This window comes from Psittacula echo, assembly GCF_963264785.1.
Source record: "Psittacula echo genome assembly, chromosome: 14".
In the NCBI taxonomy this organism is placed as follows: Eukaryota; Metazoa; Chordata; class Aves; order Psittaciformes; family Psittacidae; genus Psittacula; species Psittacula echo.
Window position 1 is genome coordinate 9,193,554 of NC_137750.1, and position 13,171 is coordinate 9,206,724.

The window sequence follows — 13,171 nt, forward strand, 5'->3', positions numbered from 1 at the left end:
TGTTCCCTTAGTAACAGTGATCTTTGCCTGCAGCAGCTTTCCCCTGTAGTGCAGCTACATGTGATGCTTCCAGCAGTCACATCCCCTCTCCACCTTCACTTCTGCTTGCTTTTCCTGACACTGGGCTGCCAGTATGACTCAAGATGGAGCACTAGTGATTTCTGCTTTGCTGCTGGAAGCATCTCACTGTTTTAGGAGTGCACTTGCTTTAACTGCATGGTGTTGGTGGCTCGCAGCCACACGGGGACTCACCAGTGCTATTGAGGTCCTTCACACTGATGCATTCTTCATGAGCAATGACTTTATTAAAAGCCCTTTAGGTGCTGACCTCCCATCATTCTTCCAGATTTCATCCTATTTTGATTATCCAGGTTTCAAAGATACCCGACCCTTTCTGTGCAGTATCCTGGCTCTGTGTTTGGAGCAGGGGCTGTGTAGCTCTGTGGCACTAAGGGATGAGATCTGACCACATTTCTCTTACCAAGAAATGCAGTTGGTTATCCAGAAATCTCAAAGCAGCAAAGCTATTTTGATTATTTTCTAAGCTTTTCCCATGCTCTCAGTTTCCTTGCAAAGGAAGGGAAGTGTGACCAGCGCTGAAGTGCGGCCGTCCTCACTGCATTTCCTTTGGAAGCAGGAAGAGCCTAAAGTCTTGGGAAAGAGCCTTGTTTTGTGACAATTCCTGCCTAATCGGCAGGTCTGGATTCATCTACATGACAGCACAGGTGGAAGTGATGGGAACTGTGTCTCTGCTTTTCCTTCCAGAGTCCCCCCAGCCAGTAACACTGGCACTTCCCAAGGAGCTGGGGGTTGGATTACCACCACAACCAGGTCTGTCTACTTGCCATGTCTGTTACATGCCTCAGTTTCCGAGCTGTAATGTGAAGTCGACTGGGCTTCTTCCTGGTGCTTTTGAAAGCAGATTTTTTTCTTTTTTCTTTTTTTTTTTTTTTTTTTGGGGTGGGGGACACAGAACCACAAGAAGTCAGAAAGTGCAGGGAGCAGAGCAGCAGAGGGAAAGGTAATTGCAACAGCCTTATTTTGGGGGGCTTAGAAAGAAGAGCTGTGATCCGCCATTCCTTTGCCTTCAAAATCTGCCTTGTCTAGGTTATGATACATCTGCTTCTTCCTGTTAGCCTGCATTGGTGCTGCCTGTCCGACCACAGCTGAGTGTATGGTGCTGGCAGTGCTGCTCCTGCTTTGGCTTTTGGTGATGCTTGCGGGGATGTTGGACCACTGTGGATGTTGGGGGTGTGTATCACATGGTGCAAGAGCCTCCACACTGCATCTACCCAGAAAGGATGTTTTACCTGTGATCAACAGCAAGAAAAGATATTTGAACTCTCACTAGAAATATTGGGTGGTTGATAATGATGTTTAGCTGTTCCTACCTAGTACTTTTGGTCACTAAGTCTCAAAGTATTTTATAGAAGAGGCCAGAATCAATCAAAAGTTTTATTTTCTAACTCAAATAGGGAGAGGAAAGGGAAGATGCTGTGGATGAACTACTTGCTTTTGTGTATGACACATTTAAGATTCAAGTAGCCACAATGACTCATGCCACCCTGTCTAACAAAGCTGACGCTCATGACTGGGCAGATCATGAGAGTGATAACTACTGCATGGGTTCAGAAAAGCCTGACTTGTGGGAGGAAGAAAATCTGCGTGAAAAACTGCATTCTTAGTAGCTTGCAAGGAAACTGTATGGTGCTGTTTAAAATGCGTGTGGAAAGGAAAGTCCCTTTTCTCCTTAGCCTATCTTGATAAGGGATCTTCTAATGCTGATACCATCTCCTTGGGTTTTTTTCTTCTCTTATGTTATTTTCCTCCTTGAGGTGACTTCCTAGGTCTGCTCTGCATCATGGTCCCCCCATGTCTGTGTCAGGGCAGAAGCTGAGACCTCTGAAGGAGGTTGTGCTGTGATATGGAGAAGCACTCAAGGTACATCGCTGCCTGGAGGGCAGGAGGCCAGGGATGAGGTACCCAGTGGACGAGAGTCAAGGTTTCTTGCATCTGCCATGCTATCATGGCATTAAGCTAGTTTATCTTGGTGTCCATAACTAAGTCATCAGCAGATTTTACAGACTGCCTTTTCAGGGGCAGGAAATCACTTCTAAGACAACAAAACAACTTTGCAGGAAGCTTATTGCTCATCTGAAGAACTGAGTGATGGTGGAGGAAAATGGCTGAGCAGTCAGCGCCCTTGGTGGCCTGGGTTAGTAAGGAAACAAGAAGTATTTCCATTATCATGTAATGCAGCAAGGAAGTAATTTATTTTAAGCCCTCCTGCAGCCAGTGGTTTGCAGAACAGGGATTGGGTCTCAGGCAGCAGCTGCTGTGTAAAGAATCCCAAAGGTCTCAGCTGACCAGGAGCTCTAGGTGAGTACCCTGATTATAATAAAACCAGGTAGAGAGACTCTTGGGTTTTGCTAGCAAGGGGAGCAGCGGGCACCAGAAGAGATGTGATCTGCTCTCTTTTGAAAAGTGAGTTCTCTTTCTTTGCTACAATCAAATCAGACATCCAATGACAAACACTTGTGAAATGTTGGGAGGGAGGAGCAGGAAAGTCAAGTAAGTGACTAAGAGAGCAAAGAAAATGCCTGACATGAGGGACAGGAGCAGAACCTGATTAGGTTATCGAAGGGAATGCAGGTGATGTGGTCAGTGTGGGAGATCAGAAGTTTCAGGGTCCTTAATCTCCTTGATCTACCAGACAAGGGCAGAGCAGGGCCTCTGCTGAAACTGCATTTGGATGAGCAGCATGACACACACTTGTGCTACACTGTTGGGGAGCCCCAGAAACAAATCTCAGTGAAGGTGGTGATTCTCCATCCCTCTAGAGTGGGTGCTCAACTTCCCAGGGTTGCCTGCCTTTCTAGGAGAACTGCTTAGCTGAACACAGGCTTTCAAGTTTAGGATGCAGCTAGAACACCAGATGAAATGGATTTAGCTGGTATGTATAGATTGGACAAGTGAATAACTTTTTTGGTCTCTTTTGCTTAGAAAATGCAGAGTAACCCAGGGAACTGGAACTAAAGCAAACTGCCTCAAATTCTTCTGCTGAAGAGCTTTGAGCTTCTTCAGCAGTTTCATGAGACCAAAGGACATCATCATAGCACTCACTGCTCACTTCCCACCAAGCAATGGGGGCTTTTCTAGTGCTTTACTTCTTATTGCCTCCTGTTGACCTCAAAAACAGAGTCCCCATCACAGTGCCACACTGATCCCCCCCTGTATGACCTAGTTCAAGGAATCCCATCAGGCTCCAAGCAGCAGGTCTGGCATGAATCTCATGCGGTTTGCGAGGAGGGAGACCCTGAACATTGGAAAATACACTTGGCTCTTCCTCAGCTTGACCCTATTGTGCTTTTAAAAGTCCTTTTTGACCATATTGATTTGTCTTGCTTAGTCATTTCCCCCCCTTTAAACCCATTCTACAGGCTTGCGCTGAGAGTGTACGGGGGAGTTAAGGATGCTTAACAATCGTGGTTCCGCTCCTCCAGCAGCAGCGTCAGGGTCAGTTTTAACAAAGTAGCTTTTTTTTCTGGCTCTGTAACTGAGGTTGATACTTGCCAGCCTTTTGTACCTGTTTGAAACGGATCTGGATGTGACCTGCATCGGAGCAATGGGGAAGAGGGAGCGCAAGCCGCTTGCTTTGGAAAATCAATGCTGCCAGCGCAGGTCATGCTGTGCGATGTGTCTGTCACCACCGCTCCCTGCAGAGCATGTGCGGATGTGGATGTGACACCCTGGCATGATAGCCACAGGTCTACACTGGTTTCTGTTCTTCCCTAAGGCATGGGGAATGGTGTTCAGGCAGTAGGGCCTGACAAGGGGACACGGGGAGACATGGAAGAGGTATTGCACAGGGAAGCATTTACACTTCTGCTGTTGCCCTGAGATGCAGCGCTGGTGCCTCTCTGCACTGCTGTGGTGTGTTGGTTTCTGATGCCTTTAGAAGTGCAAGAAATGAAAGCTGAACTCTGCTGCCGGCGAAAGGGGGAGTAAAATCACTATACCTGTCTTAAAATACCACACTTGTAGTTTAAAAGTACATTCTCAAGACTATTTAAGCTGTTCTCATGTTTTAAAGTAATGCCTTTCCTTGGATTAAAACCTCAACTTATTAACAGGATTGAAAACCTGGACCTTCTGAGTCTGGGAAATTGGTGCTGTTGGTTTTGTGTTCTGGTTCACATCACTCTTGGGGAGTCTGTGGTGTTTGCAGACTTTGGAAGTGTAAAATTAAGTGTGTGACATAAGTGATGAGGCATGCACTTTCTGCAGGAACAGTACTACTGTTTTACATAATTCTTCTTTATGGTTCACCCAAAGTGGACTAAAACCCTAGCCCATTAATTTTTCTTTTCCTGTTGATGTGCCTGGACACATTTCAGAGATATCATCACTTTTAAATGATGCCACTAAAACACAGGGTGGGGAGGATAAAAAGAGGGTCAAGAGGGCAGGAGCTGAATCAACATGGGAAGGGACAAACATCAGATCCTGAGCAGAGAGATGCACAAACCGAGAGGGTGTGAGCGACTGAGGGAAGATGGCTCTGTCAGAAGGGGTTGGTGTTGATGCCTGGAGCTCAGGCTGAAGTGGTGCAAGCTGTGGCACCGTGCGGCTCACACAGACGTGCCCAGCTGCACACTCAGCTTCGGAGTAGCTTTTGTAGCCTCTTCTGCTGCTTCGGTGGTGGCTTCCAGAGCTGTCTGCAGAAGTGGCGATGACTTAGCACTGCTAGCTAGTGCTCTGGTTTGGTTTTGAGAAATCATGACAACAGAGGAGGGGGGCCGAGTTGCTCCTTTCCAAACAAGGGCAAGTTGAAAAGTGAACGGGTTATGGGTGCTCGAGAACATCGGGGGTGCAGCCCTCCCGTTTAGGAGCGTACCATCCCTTTCGTGGGGCATCCTCGGGGGCTGACCCAAGGCTGGTTCCACTTCTGCACCCCGGCAGCCAGCAGATTCCGCAGAGGGGCCGGCGCCACGGTGGGGGGGGGGAGTTGTGACGGGCGTGGGGAGCAGCCAGTGCGCGGCGAGGGGCCGGGCCGGGCCGAGCTGGGCTGGGCTGGGCTGGGCCGGGCGGCATGGCAGCGTGCCCGCCGGCGCGGGGGGCGGCCGCAGCCGCTCGCCCTCCGCCATTCATTCGGCCGCAGGCGGCGGCGGCTGTGCGCACCCGCCGAGCCGGGGGGCAGCGCCCCGCTCCCCGCCATGGCCGACCCGGCCGTTAACGCGCACCTCGAGGGCATCATCTCCGACTTCGAAGGTGGGTGGCCCCGGGATGGATGGAGGGGCGGGGAGGTTAAGTTTGATCTGGGGGCTAAACCGGGAGAAGTTGCCGCCGGGCAGCGCGGAGCCGCCCGCGCCCCTTGCAGGCACCGCACCGGGCTGAGCTCGGTCCCCCGGGATCAGCTGCTTCTCCCCCGCCGCTGCTGCCGGTGGGTCTGGGGCCGGTGTTGTCGGTGCCGTCATTGGGCTACAGTGCCTTTTGTTCCGAGCCGCTGTAGCCGGGTGTTATCTGCTAAGGCAGGAACTTACGGGATATTTTTTCCTTTCCTGCCTTTCCCAAGTTGGTTTATGCCGAATTTTAGCTGTAAGCACAAGCCCGACAAGACTAAAAGTCTGTGAAACCCCAGGCACTGGCCTTCTGTTGACTCCCAGATTTTGGATGCAGACACAGCCCCGGAGTAGCTGGGAGGCAGATAGCGAACCCAAGTTTCCAATATGTCCATAGCGGGAGCTGCCCGCCCTCGAAAGCTTCGCAGTTGTCCCATGGCAGAGCTCCAGTTGCCCGACAGCGTTGCCTCCTCTTGGAGTGTGGACGGGGGATGCCTTCTCCCTGAGTGCCTGGGGCTCTTGCCCTGTTGCTGGCTTTTTCAGGCAAGAAAATTAGCTCACAGGGAAGCGCGCTGCTGCCAGATGGGTATGGGAGTGAGAGACAGGCAGAAGGAAGGGGGAGGCTGTGTCTGAAGCAGGCGCTGAGACATCGGCTCGGGGGAGCTCATCTTCCTGAGCACAGTTCTGGACGAGCAGCTCCGTCTCTGCGCACTCACATCCTGGCAGCGACCCAAAGCGAGCTTCGTGCAGCGGTTTCTAGAAAAAAAAAACAACCAAGAAGTAGTGGAGCTCTGGGGGCCGTGATGGGAGCTTATCCAGGGGCTGCGTGGGGATGGCGAATGGCTATGGGCTGGGATAGTTTCACCGCCTCCTGGTGAAGCCAGCCTTGCCTTTGGGAAGCAGCACCGTGGTGTTTTTCCTCTGGGTAGTTGAAGAAGCTGAGAGCACAAGGGTTCCTCTTCCAGGTCAGGCAGGAAACGGGTGGCAGAGCTGGGGTCCCTGCAGCCCTTGTTGGAAGGTTTAGCCACATTCCTGGCCTCTTTTTTTCCAGCCCTTGGGCTTTCTTCAGCTAAAGTTGGGAGTGGATGGCTTAGCAGGAGGGTGAGGAAAGTCACGTCCCTCAGGAAGATTGGGACTAACAAGTGTCAGGACACAGAGAGCTACCCGAATACAACATCAGTTTGGCACTCGGGGTTCAACGACGCCTTTGTAACTGTCCTGTGGGCACTCGGATGCTTCCCCACCACAGGGCTCCCCAGTGCTGATGTAATTACAGCCTTTGCTCTCCCTGCTCCAATTGCATTTAAATCTCAGAAGAATGAGTAATTCCCTACTTGGATATGATAAAGGCTTTGCTGTGAGCCCTGGAGCTGCTTGTTGGGGCTGCGTGTGCTCCTCGGTGGCACCGAGCTGCTTTGCAGTGCCATTTTCCTCAGTCCATGGAGCACTTTATAGTTCCTGCCTGCGCAGAGGGAGAGGCTGGGGAAAGCTCTGTGCATCTGCAGCCAAAAGGTCTGGCCTTGCCCTTGAGCAGGGATCCGGGCTACTGTTTCACAATTCAATCAGTTTTCTGGGTTGCAGAGCAGCTTCCTAAGAACAAGGCAATTAATTTCCAGCCTGTAAGGCAAGAGATGCAGCGTTCGTGTCTGCTGGGTGAGTGTCTCGGCCCCAGGCAGCCTGTGGCCAAGCTGGAAAGATGAGCCAAAAATACCACGGAGCAGAAACACCAGATCACCCAGCAGGCAGAGCCCTTTTTGTTCTTGCCGCTCACACGCTGCCTGCCCTTCCGAACCACCCTGGTTGTTCCTGCCTGCTTTCCTCACAGCACCGATGACTGGCATGGGACCCACAGTTTTCTTGTCCTTGCAGGGAGTTGCAGGCTCGGCTGTGGGCTGCTGGTGTGGAAGCTGCTGGCCCCTGTGAGTCCGAGGAGGATGCAAGGGCTCTTTGAGAGGGGAAAAGGAGTACAAGATGCAGCTTAGTTTCCAAATCAAAGCAACATGTGAGAGGGAAATGGCACGGCAAAGTGCATTCTTCCTTGTGCCTGATGATGGGTATTGTCACTCCAGGCAACAGAACATGTGTCCACCTCTATACCATGCAGCAGGTCCTGCAGGGAGGGCACTAATCCTGCTGTTTGGCAAAAGCTTTCTCATCTTTAATGGAGGAGAGCATTGTTAGGTCTGTGGTCTGCCAGGATTTACAGAACATAATAGTTCTGCCCCATGGCTATTGATTTTGACAAGGTTTGGAAGCATGGCTGGCTCAGCCATGGTTGCGGCAGCACTTTCCAAGCTCACCTCTGTCTTGGAAGGGACTGTTGGTTACTCAGCTCTCCAGGGTCTCAGACATGGATCCCTGAGCTGCAGGGAAGGGAATGTGTAGCAGTAAATGGGATGCTTGTGCAGTGTGTTAACGTTGCGTAAACACCAAGCCATCCTGACCCTGTTCATGTTGGGTGATGCTGGAGTGTCGGTGATTGCAGACAGGGGTGGATGTTCCTGTTCACAGCTTTGGTTGGCTGTGATTATGCCTAAAGATATCTCCAAAACATGGTACTCATCTTTCTGCTAAGGATTTAGAACACTGTACACTCATGATCTACTGTCTGGTAGTAAGACAGAAGAGAAATGCTCCAGCCCCTCATCCCGGTGTGATGTGACTGCTGCTGAGGGGTAACTGAGGTGCACTTTTGCTTCCAGTTGCTGCTGGTGAGTTGGCAGCAGTGATGCTGAGCACTCCTTGCCTTTGCCAATGCTGTCAGTCAACAGCAGATTCATTTCCTTGTAATGTTGAAAATAAAAATGTCACGGCGGGTGCAAGCTGCGAGTGCTGGTAAATGCTAAGTGGGGCTGTGAGTGTGTGGAGTGTGCCAAGGGGTTCAGTGTGATGGCCAGAGCTAGAGCCTTAGGGGGAGGGACAGGCAGAAACTATGAGACAGCCTTTGCTTAGCGTTATTTTTCTTCTTCCCCACTCTTGGACACTTTCCCTCCAGATGTCTACTGCTTGCACTGCCTGATGAAGGCTATTGCTAGTATTTCAGCCACAGACCTCTTCTCAATGAGGTCCTGACTCATGCTAAGTTCTGTCCTGGTTTTAAGGGTCATTGAAGACAAAGAAACATCAGCCAGGTTGTTTTTGGGAGAGGGCTGTATTAGAAATAGCCTTTTCTATGTGCATGAGTCTCACAGGCTCATCCTTAAAGTCTACTTGAACAAATGTCAGGGATGTCTGTGGGACACGTGGCTGTGGTGCATCCCCTCTGCTGCTCGGGGCTGCTGTGCCTGCTGCCATGGGGAGCAGCTGCTGCCGCCTGCTAATATTAGCAGGAATGTGCCATAGGGGTGGTTGCGATGTTATGTGGGTGATGCGGCTCGAATTCAATGTGGTGAAAAGCCCTAGAGAGGGGATGTGCTCCATGTTTGTGTAAGCATCTCGCTGAATAAGGATTCAGGGTCTCTCCTGGCAGCCGTGCCGAAGGGGCTGCAGAATGAGTGCTTGCCAGGGCTTACATCCATGGAAATGGGCTGGGAGTCTGGGTCTCACTTGTGCAGAGGTTCAGTGCCTGGAAAAGGAAATGCAAAAAGATCTTTCAGGTGATATCTCAGATCATCTGAACCCTCTGAGTGAAGCAAAGCTCCTGGATATCAATTGTTGGTTATACTGCAGCTGGTCTCTTCTGATATTCTTCATCACCAGCCCAGCATGGGTAGAGCCACTGCCACTCTCCCAGCTGAATGATGTAGAATGCTCTGAAACAGCAAGTCCCCTCTGGTATCCTCAATGATGAGCTTTATAGATGCTTCAGATTTTTCTCTCTGTGTCCACTCTTCCTATCTAAGTTCCTGAATCTGAGACAAAAGGATGGGATTTTTCTGCCAAATCAGTGTGTGGAGGGAGAGGCAGGAGCCAGGGGAAGGTGCCTGTGGGAAGGCGCCTGTGGGAAGGCAGGAGTTGCATCTTTTCCTGTAGAAGTTGCATCTTCCCCTGTAGAACTGGCCTTCAGTAGAGTGGAAAAATCATATCTGCCTGGTTACACCAGCAGGGACCTGCCGTTGTGGGCTGCTGTTGTTTGGGTTTTTTTTTCCCTATATATATTTAGTTCCTTGGGGAACAACAAGGTTGTGAGGGAGTGGGAAGGGGAAGAACAGGACGTGGATTTCTCCATCCATGTGAGCTGGGCTCTGGGGATGGCCTCTGGCCCCGGTTAGGATGTAGGCTCATCCAAAGGTCATTGTTTATAGTCATCTTATGCAAGGAGGGCTGGGCTGCATGTCCTTGGGGATGGGCAACCACTCACTGCAGCATGGACCAGAGTGTCCTTGGCTCTGTGTCAGCATGGAGGGTTTCCAGTGTTGGCTGACGTGGATGAGCTCTTGCTGTCCACTGGAGATCAGTCTTGAGCAAAGTGAGCACAGTGCTGTGCTCATCATAAAGAAACCTTTCAAAAGTGGCTGGATGGGAAAGGACAGAAAAAGGATGAGGCTTGATACTGAGGCCTGTGCAAGTGTACTGCTGGTGCCTGGTGGTAAGTCAAGGCTTGGAGTGTGTACGCCATGCTGCCTCTTTCAGGTACTCCCCAGTCTCTGGGATTTTGGTAGCATCTTTCCCTTAGTAAGAAGCTCACCTAAAATATAATAATTCTCCTGCTTTACCCTTTGCTTCTTGGTGGTTTATGGCAGTAAAGTGGCAAGCTAGAGGAAGCACCTCTAGAACATGTTGGGTCATGCCTAATGGATTTAAGTGACCATGTCTACATCTCTTGGCCAATGCCTGCCAGCAAACCTGCTGCTGAGAGTCGTGGCACCACCGAGGCACCAGTGGCCTCGGTGTCTGGGTGCTGGCTTAGTTTCTGTTCTGCAGCCCCTCCTAGCAGCCCATTTTCCCAGGAGTCAGGACCCAGACAGCAGCCGCAAAAGCCTGAACTGGGGCTTGTCATAAATCCAAAGACAATAATGGAGACTGCAGAGCCCATAATCACTCCAGATATTCATGTTTCTGACTCTGATATTTGATCTTTAAGGTGATGTCTTTCTACAGGACCATTATGCAGGCTCTTTCCCTCTCCCAGCCTTCCTCCCTCCTTTCTCCTGCTGCAGTGTGCTCTGACACCTTAGTCTTTAGAGGTGGGATGTGGATGCAACAAGCCACGTGACCCTAAATCCTGGTTAAGCTTATCTGAAATCAATGAGTCGATGGGTCTGAGTCCAGTTCCCAATGGGGATGTGCCTGTTTGGTGGAGTTCAGGGTCCATCAGGGGAACTTTTTGTGGGACAGGGGGCTGTCATGCCCTTCAGCATGGGGCTAAGGTTGTGTCCTGGCCACCTCTCATTTCATACCTGCAGGGTATCATGTGGTCCTGGCACCCCTCTGCTTTCCTCCTGGAGGTAGCAGCAGTTTGCACCCATCTGCTGTGCTGGTGCTAGAAAGAACCTCTTCCCTCCCTTCCCTGCTGCACAAATGGTGCTGGTGAGGAGTAGCTCTTTGGGCAATGAAGGGGTTTATTGTCACCTTCAACTTATGCAGAAAAGTTGTCCTGAGATTAATGAGAGCTCTTATCTCCTGCTGGCTCTGACTCAGGCTTTTACAGTGATTGCTTTTGTGAGCTTGCTGGGCAGAGCTCAGCACTTGGGTCTCCTGGGGACACCTCTGGAGTGGTGACTCAGGTGCAGGGTCCGTCCAAGCTGGCTCTTGGCTGGTTTGCATGCCAAAACATGCCACACCATGGGTGTCAGGGCAATCTGTCCCCCTGCACCTTCCCAGCGCTGCAGATACCCTGTTGCTGGCACCCAAGTTAGGACAAGTTGGGGTAGGGTACCAACATGTTGTCTGGGTGTAGACACCATCAACGTCAGACAGCCTCCTGGGAATTGCAGGGCAGGTGACGCCATGACTACATTGCTCTGTGCCACCATCCTCCTAGCAATAGAGGTAATGGTTTGAGTAAGCATCACAACATTGTACAGCCCCTTGCTCCTGGTGAGTCTGGTGCTCTCCAGCTTGTCCCAGCCCTGGGAGTTGTGGCAGGTTAACGGTGAGGGCATCAGCACACAGCATCACACTGGCACTGGTCTGCTGGACTGTTCTGGGAGGGAAGGAGGATGCTGAGGGGTGGGGTTGGGAGTTAGTCTTTCTTTCATCTGGTCATTGGAAGTCCCCTTCAACAGAGACACCAGAGCTGGCAGCAGTAGCACCAGCAGTCACTGAGCCTGAATGGCTCCTGGGTCCCTCCTTTAGCCGATTTTGCTAGTTTACCTTTTTCTGTAGCTTTTTAAGCATCATGTTGCAACACCACCTCTCAGAGCATCTCCTCAAGCTCAGACTCAATGATTTAATCACCCAGTTCCCAGGCTGGTTGCCCACCTGAGTCACTCCTCACGTTCCCTGCCTGCATGTTGGGAGCCATGGGAATGGTGTATGGGTGCTTCCTAGACCCGGTACAGGGCAGTCTGGGATCTGCAAGACCATCTGTAACACACTTTTGCCTCCTGGGCAGTTTGAAGGTGTTTTAGAAATGTGAGTGAATCAAACCAAACCTGCAGTCCCCCGGCAGGCGCAGGGAAGATTTATTCTTCTCCTTCCTCCTCCCCATATGAAAGGAAACTGGAGAACAGGCAGGAGGCAAAAGCTGCAGAGAGCCTGTGGCAGAGCCAGTAATGCAATCTGCTGGGCTAGAGACCCTGTATTTGATGTCATTTGCTGTACAATTATGAAATGAAGGGATGTAAAATAGACTGCTCTGATCTGCAAGCATTTTGTTGATGGTTAATGGTTATATAAACCAAAGTGTAATGGAGAATCAAAGCTAAAACCATTCTAGAACTGTGTTATAGGGACTGGAAAGCTGGGATTTTCAATTGATCTGAGTGTGCATTGTCTTTTTTTCCACTCTGAGTCCCAACTTTGCTTTTGCATGGTCATTTCTTGTAAATGAGGAGTTTACTGCATTGGTCTGAGGCTGCTCTGTAGCTCACTGCGTGTGAATGCAATGCTGCTAGAAAAGCTTTGCTTAATGTCAGAGCCCTGAACTTGCATTTATCCCCAGATTTCCCCCATGGCTCAGCTCCTGGTACTGGTCGCACAGTTCAGGAAGGCACTGCAGATTAGCAGCACATTGCCAGTGTTACCTTCTACACATGATTTTTGTCAGGCCATGCAATCGATCTGTTGCAACTTCTTTTGAATGGTGTTTGTAAAGTCAGTGAAAGGATTTATTTGAGCATCAGCCATTCATAATCTGATCCAAAATAGGGAAGGGTCATGCTATAACAGCAGGTTGTCATTATGTATTTATATGTGTGTTTATATGTATGTATTGCAACAAGGTTGGTTTATTGGAAAAAGAAAGGTGTGAAACCTGCTGGCATAAGCATGGGGAGGGGATCCAGAAACTCTGACTTCTCACTTAGTCTGGATGACCAGTACCTTCAGAAAAGGTGCTTTTAAAGTTTCCTGCCCTCATTTCTCAAGATAGAAGAGGGCAGCTGAATTTCTCAGGCTCTTTTGAAGCTGGTCCTGTACTCACAAAGTCCTGCCAGTATGTGTAGCATCACTTGCTGCCTGCACTGCCAGTGAATTTCCCATCTCAGCCCAGTGGTATTGAGGGGCTGGGTGCAGTTGAGAGCACCTGGTTGTTGAGGATGGGATAGAGAGACCCTCCTCTGTCCCTACAGGACCTTTAGGTTCGTATACACACCCTATAGATACATGAAGAACATCCTACTTGTCCCTGTAACTGAGCCTTTAGTTCACTACAATGCATCCAGCTCTGTTACAGACGGCAACAGTTATTCAGCAGCATCATGGACAGTAGGTTTGAATAAGCCAAG

At 50.4% G+C, this 13,171-nt stretch overlaps 1 protein-coding gene across 2 annotated transcripts in view; it reads left to right on the forward strand.

Annotated features, from left to right (window-relative positions):
• Window positions 1-13,171, forward strand: part of SEPTIN9 (septin 9) — a gene marked incomplete at its 5' end in the record, with an annotated part of 133,312 nt that overhangs the window by 59,326 nt on the left and 60,815 nt on the right. The window contains one exon of one of the 2 annotated variants that reach the window (XM_080629685.1): window positions 5,217-5,271. The exons of the other annotated variant lie outside the window; for it this stretch is intronic. Within the exon in view, the coding sequence (XP_080485811.1) occupies window positions 5,217-5,271 (55 nt within the window). Of the gene's footprint in view, window positions 1-5,216; window positions 5,272-13,171 lie in introns of those variants that run through there. 2 annotated transcript variants of the gene reach the window in all.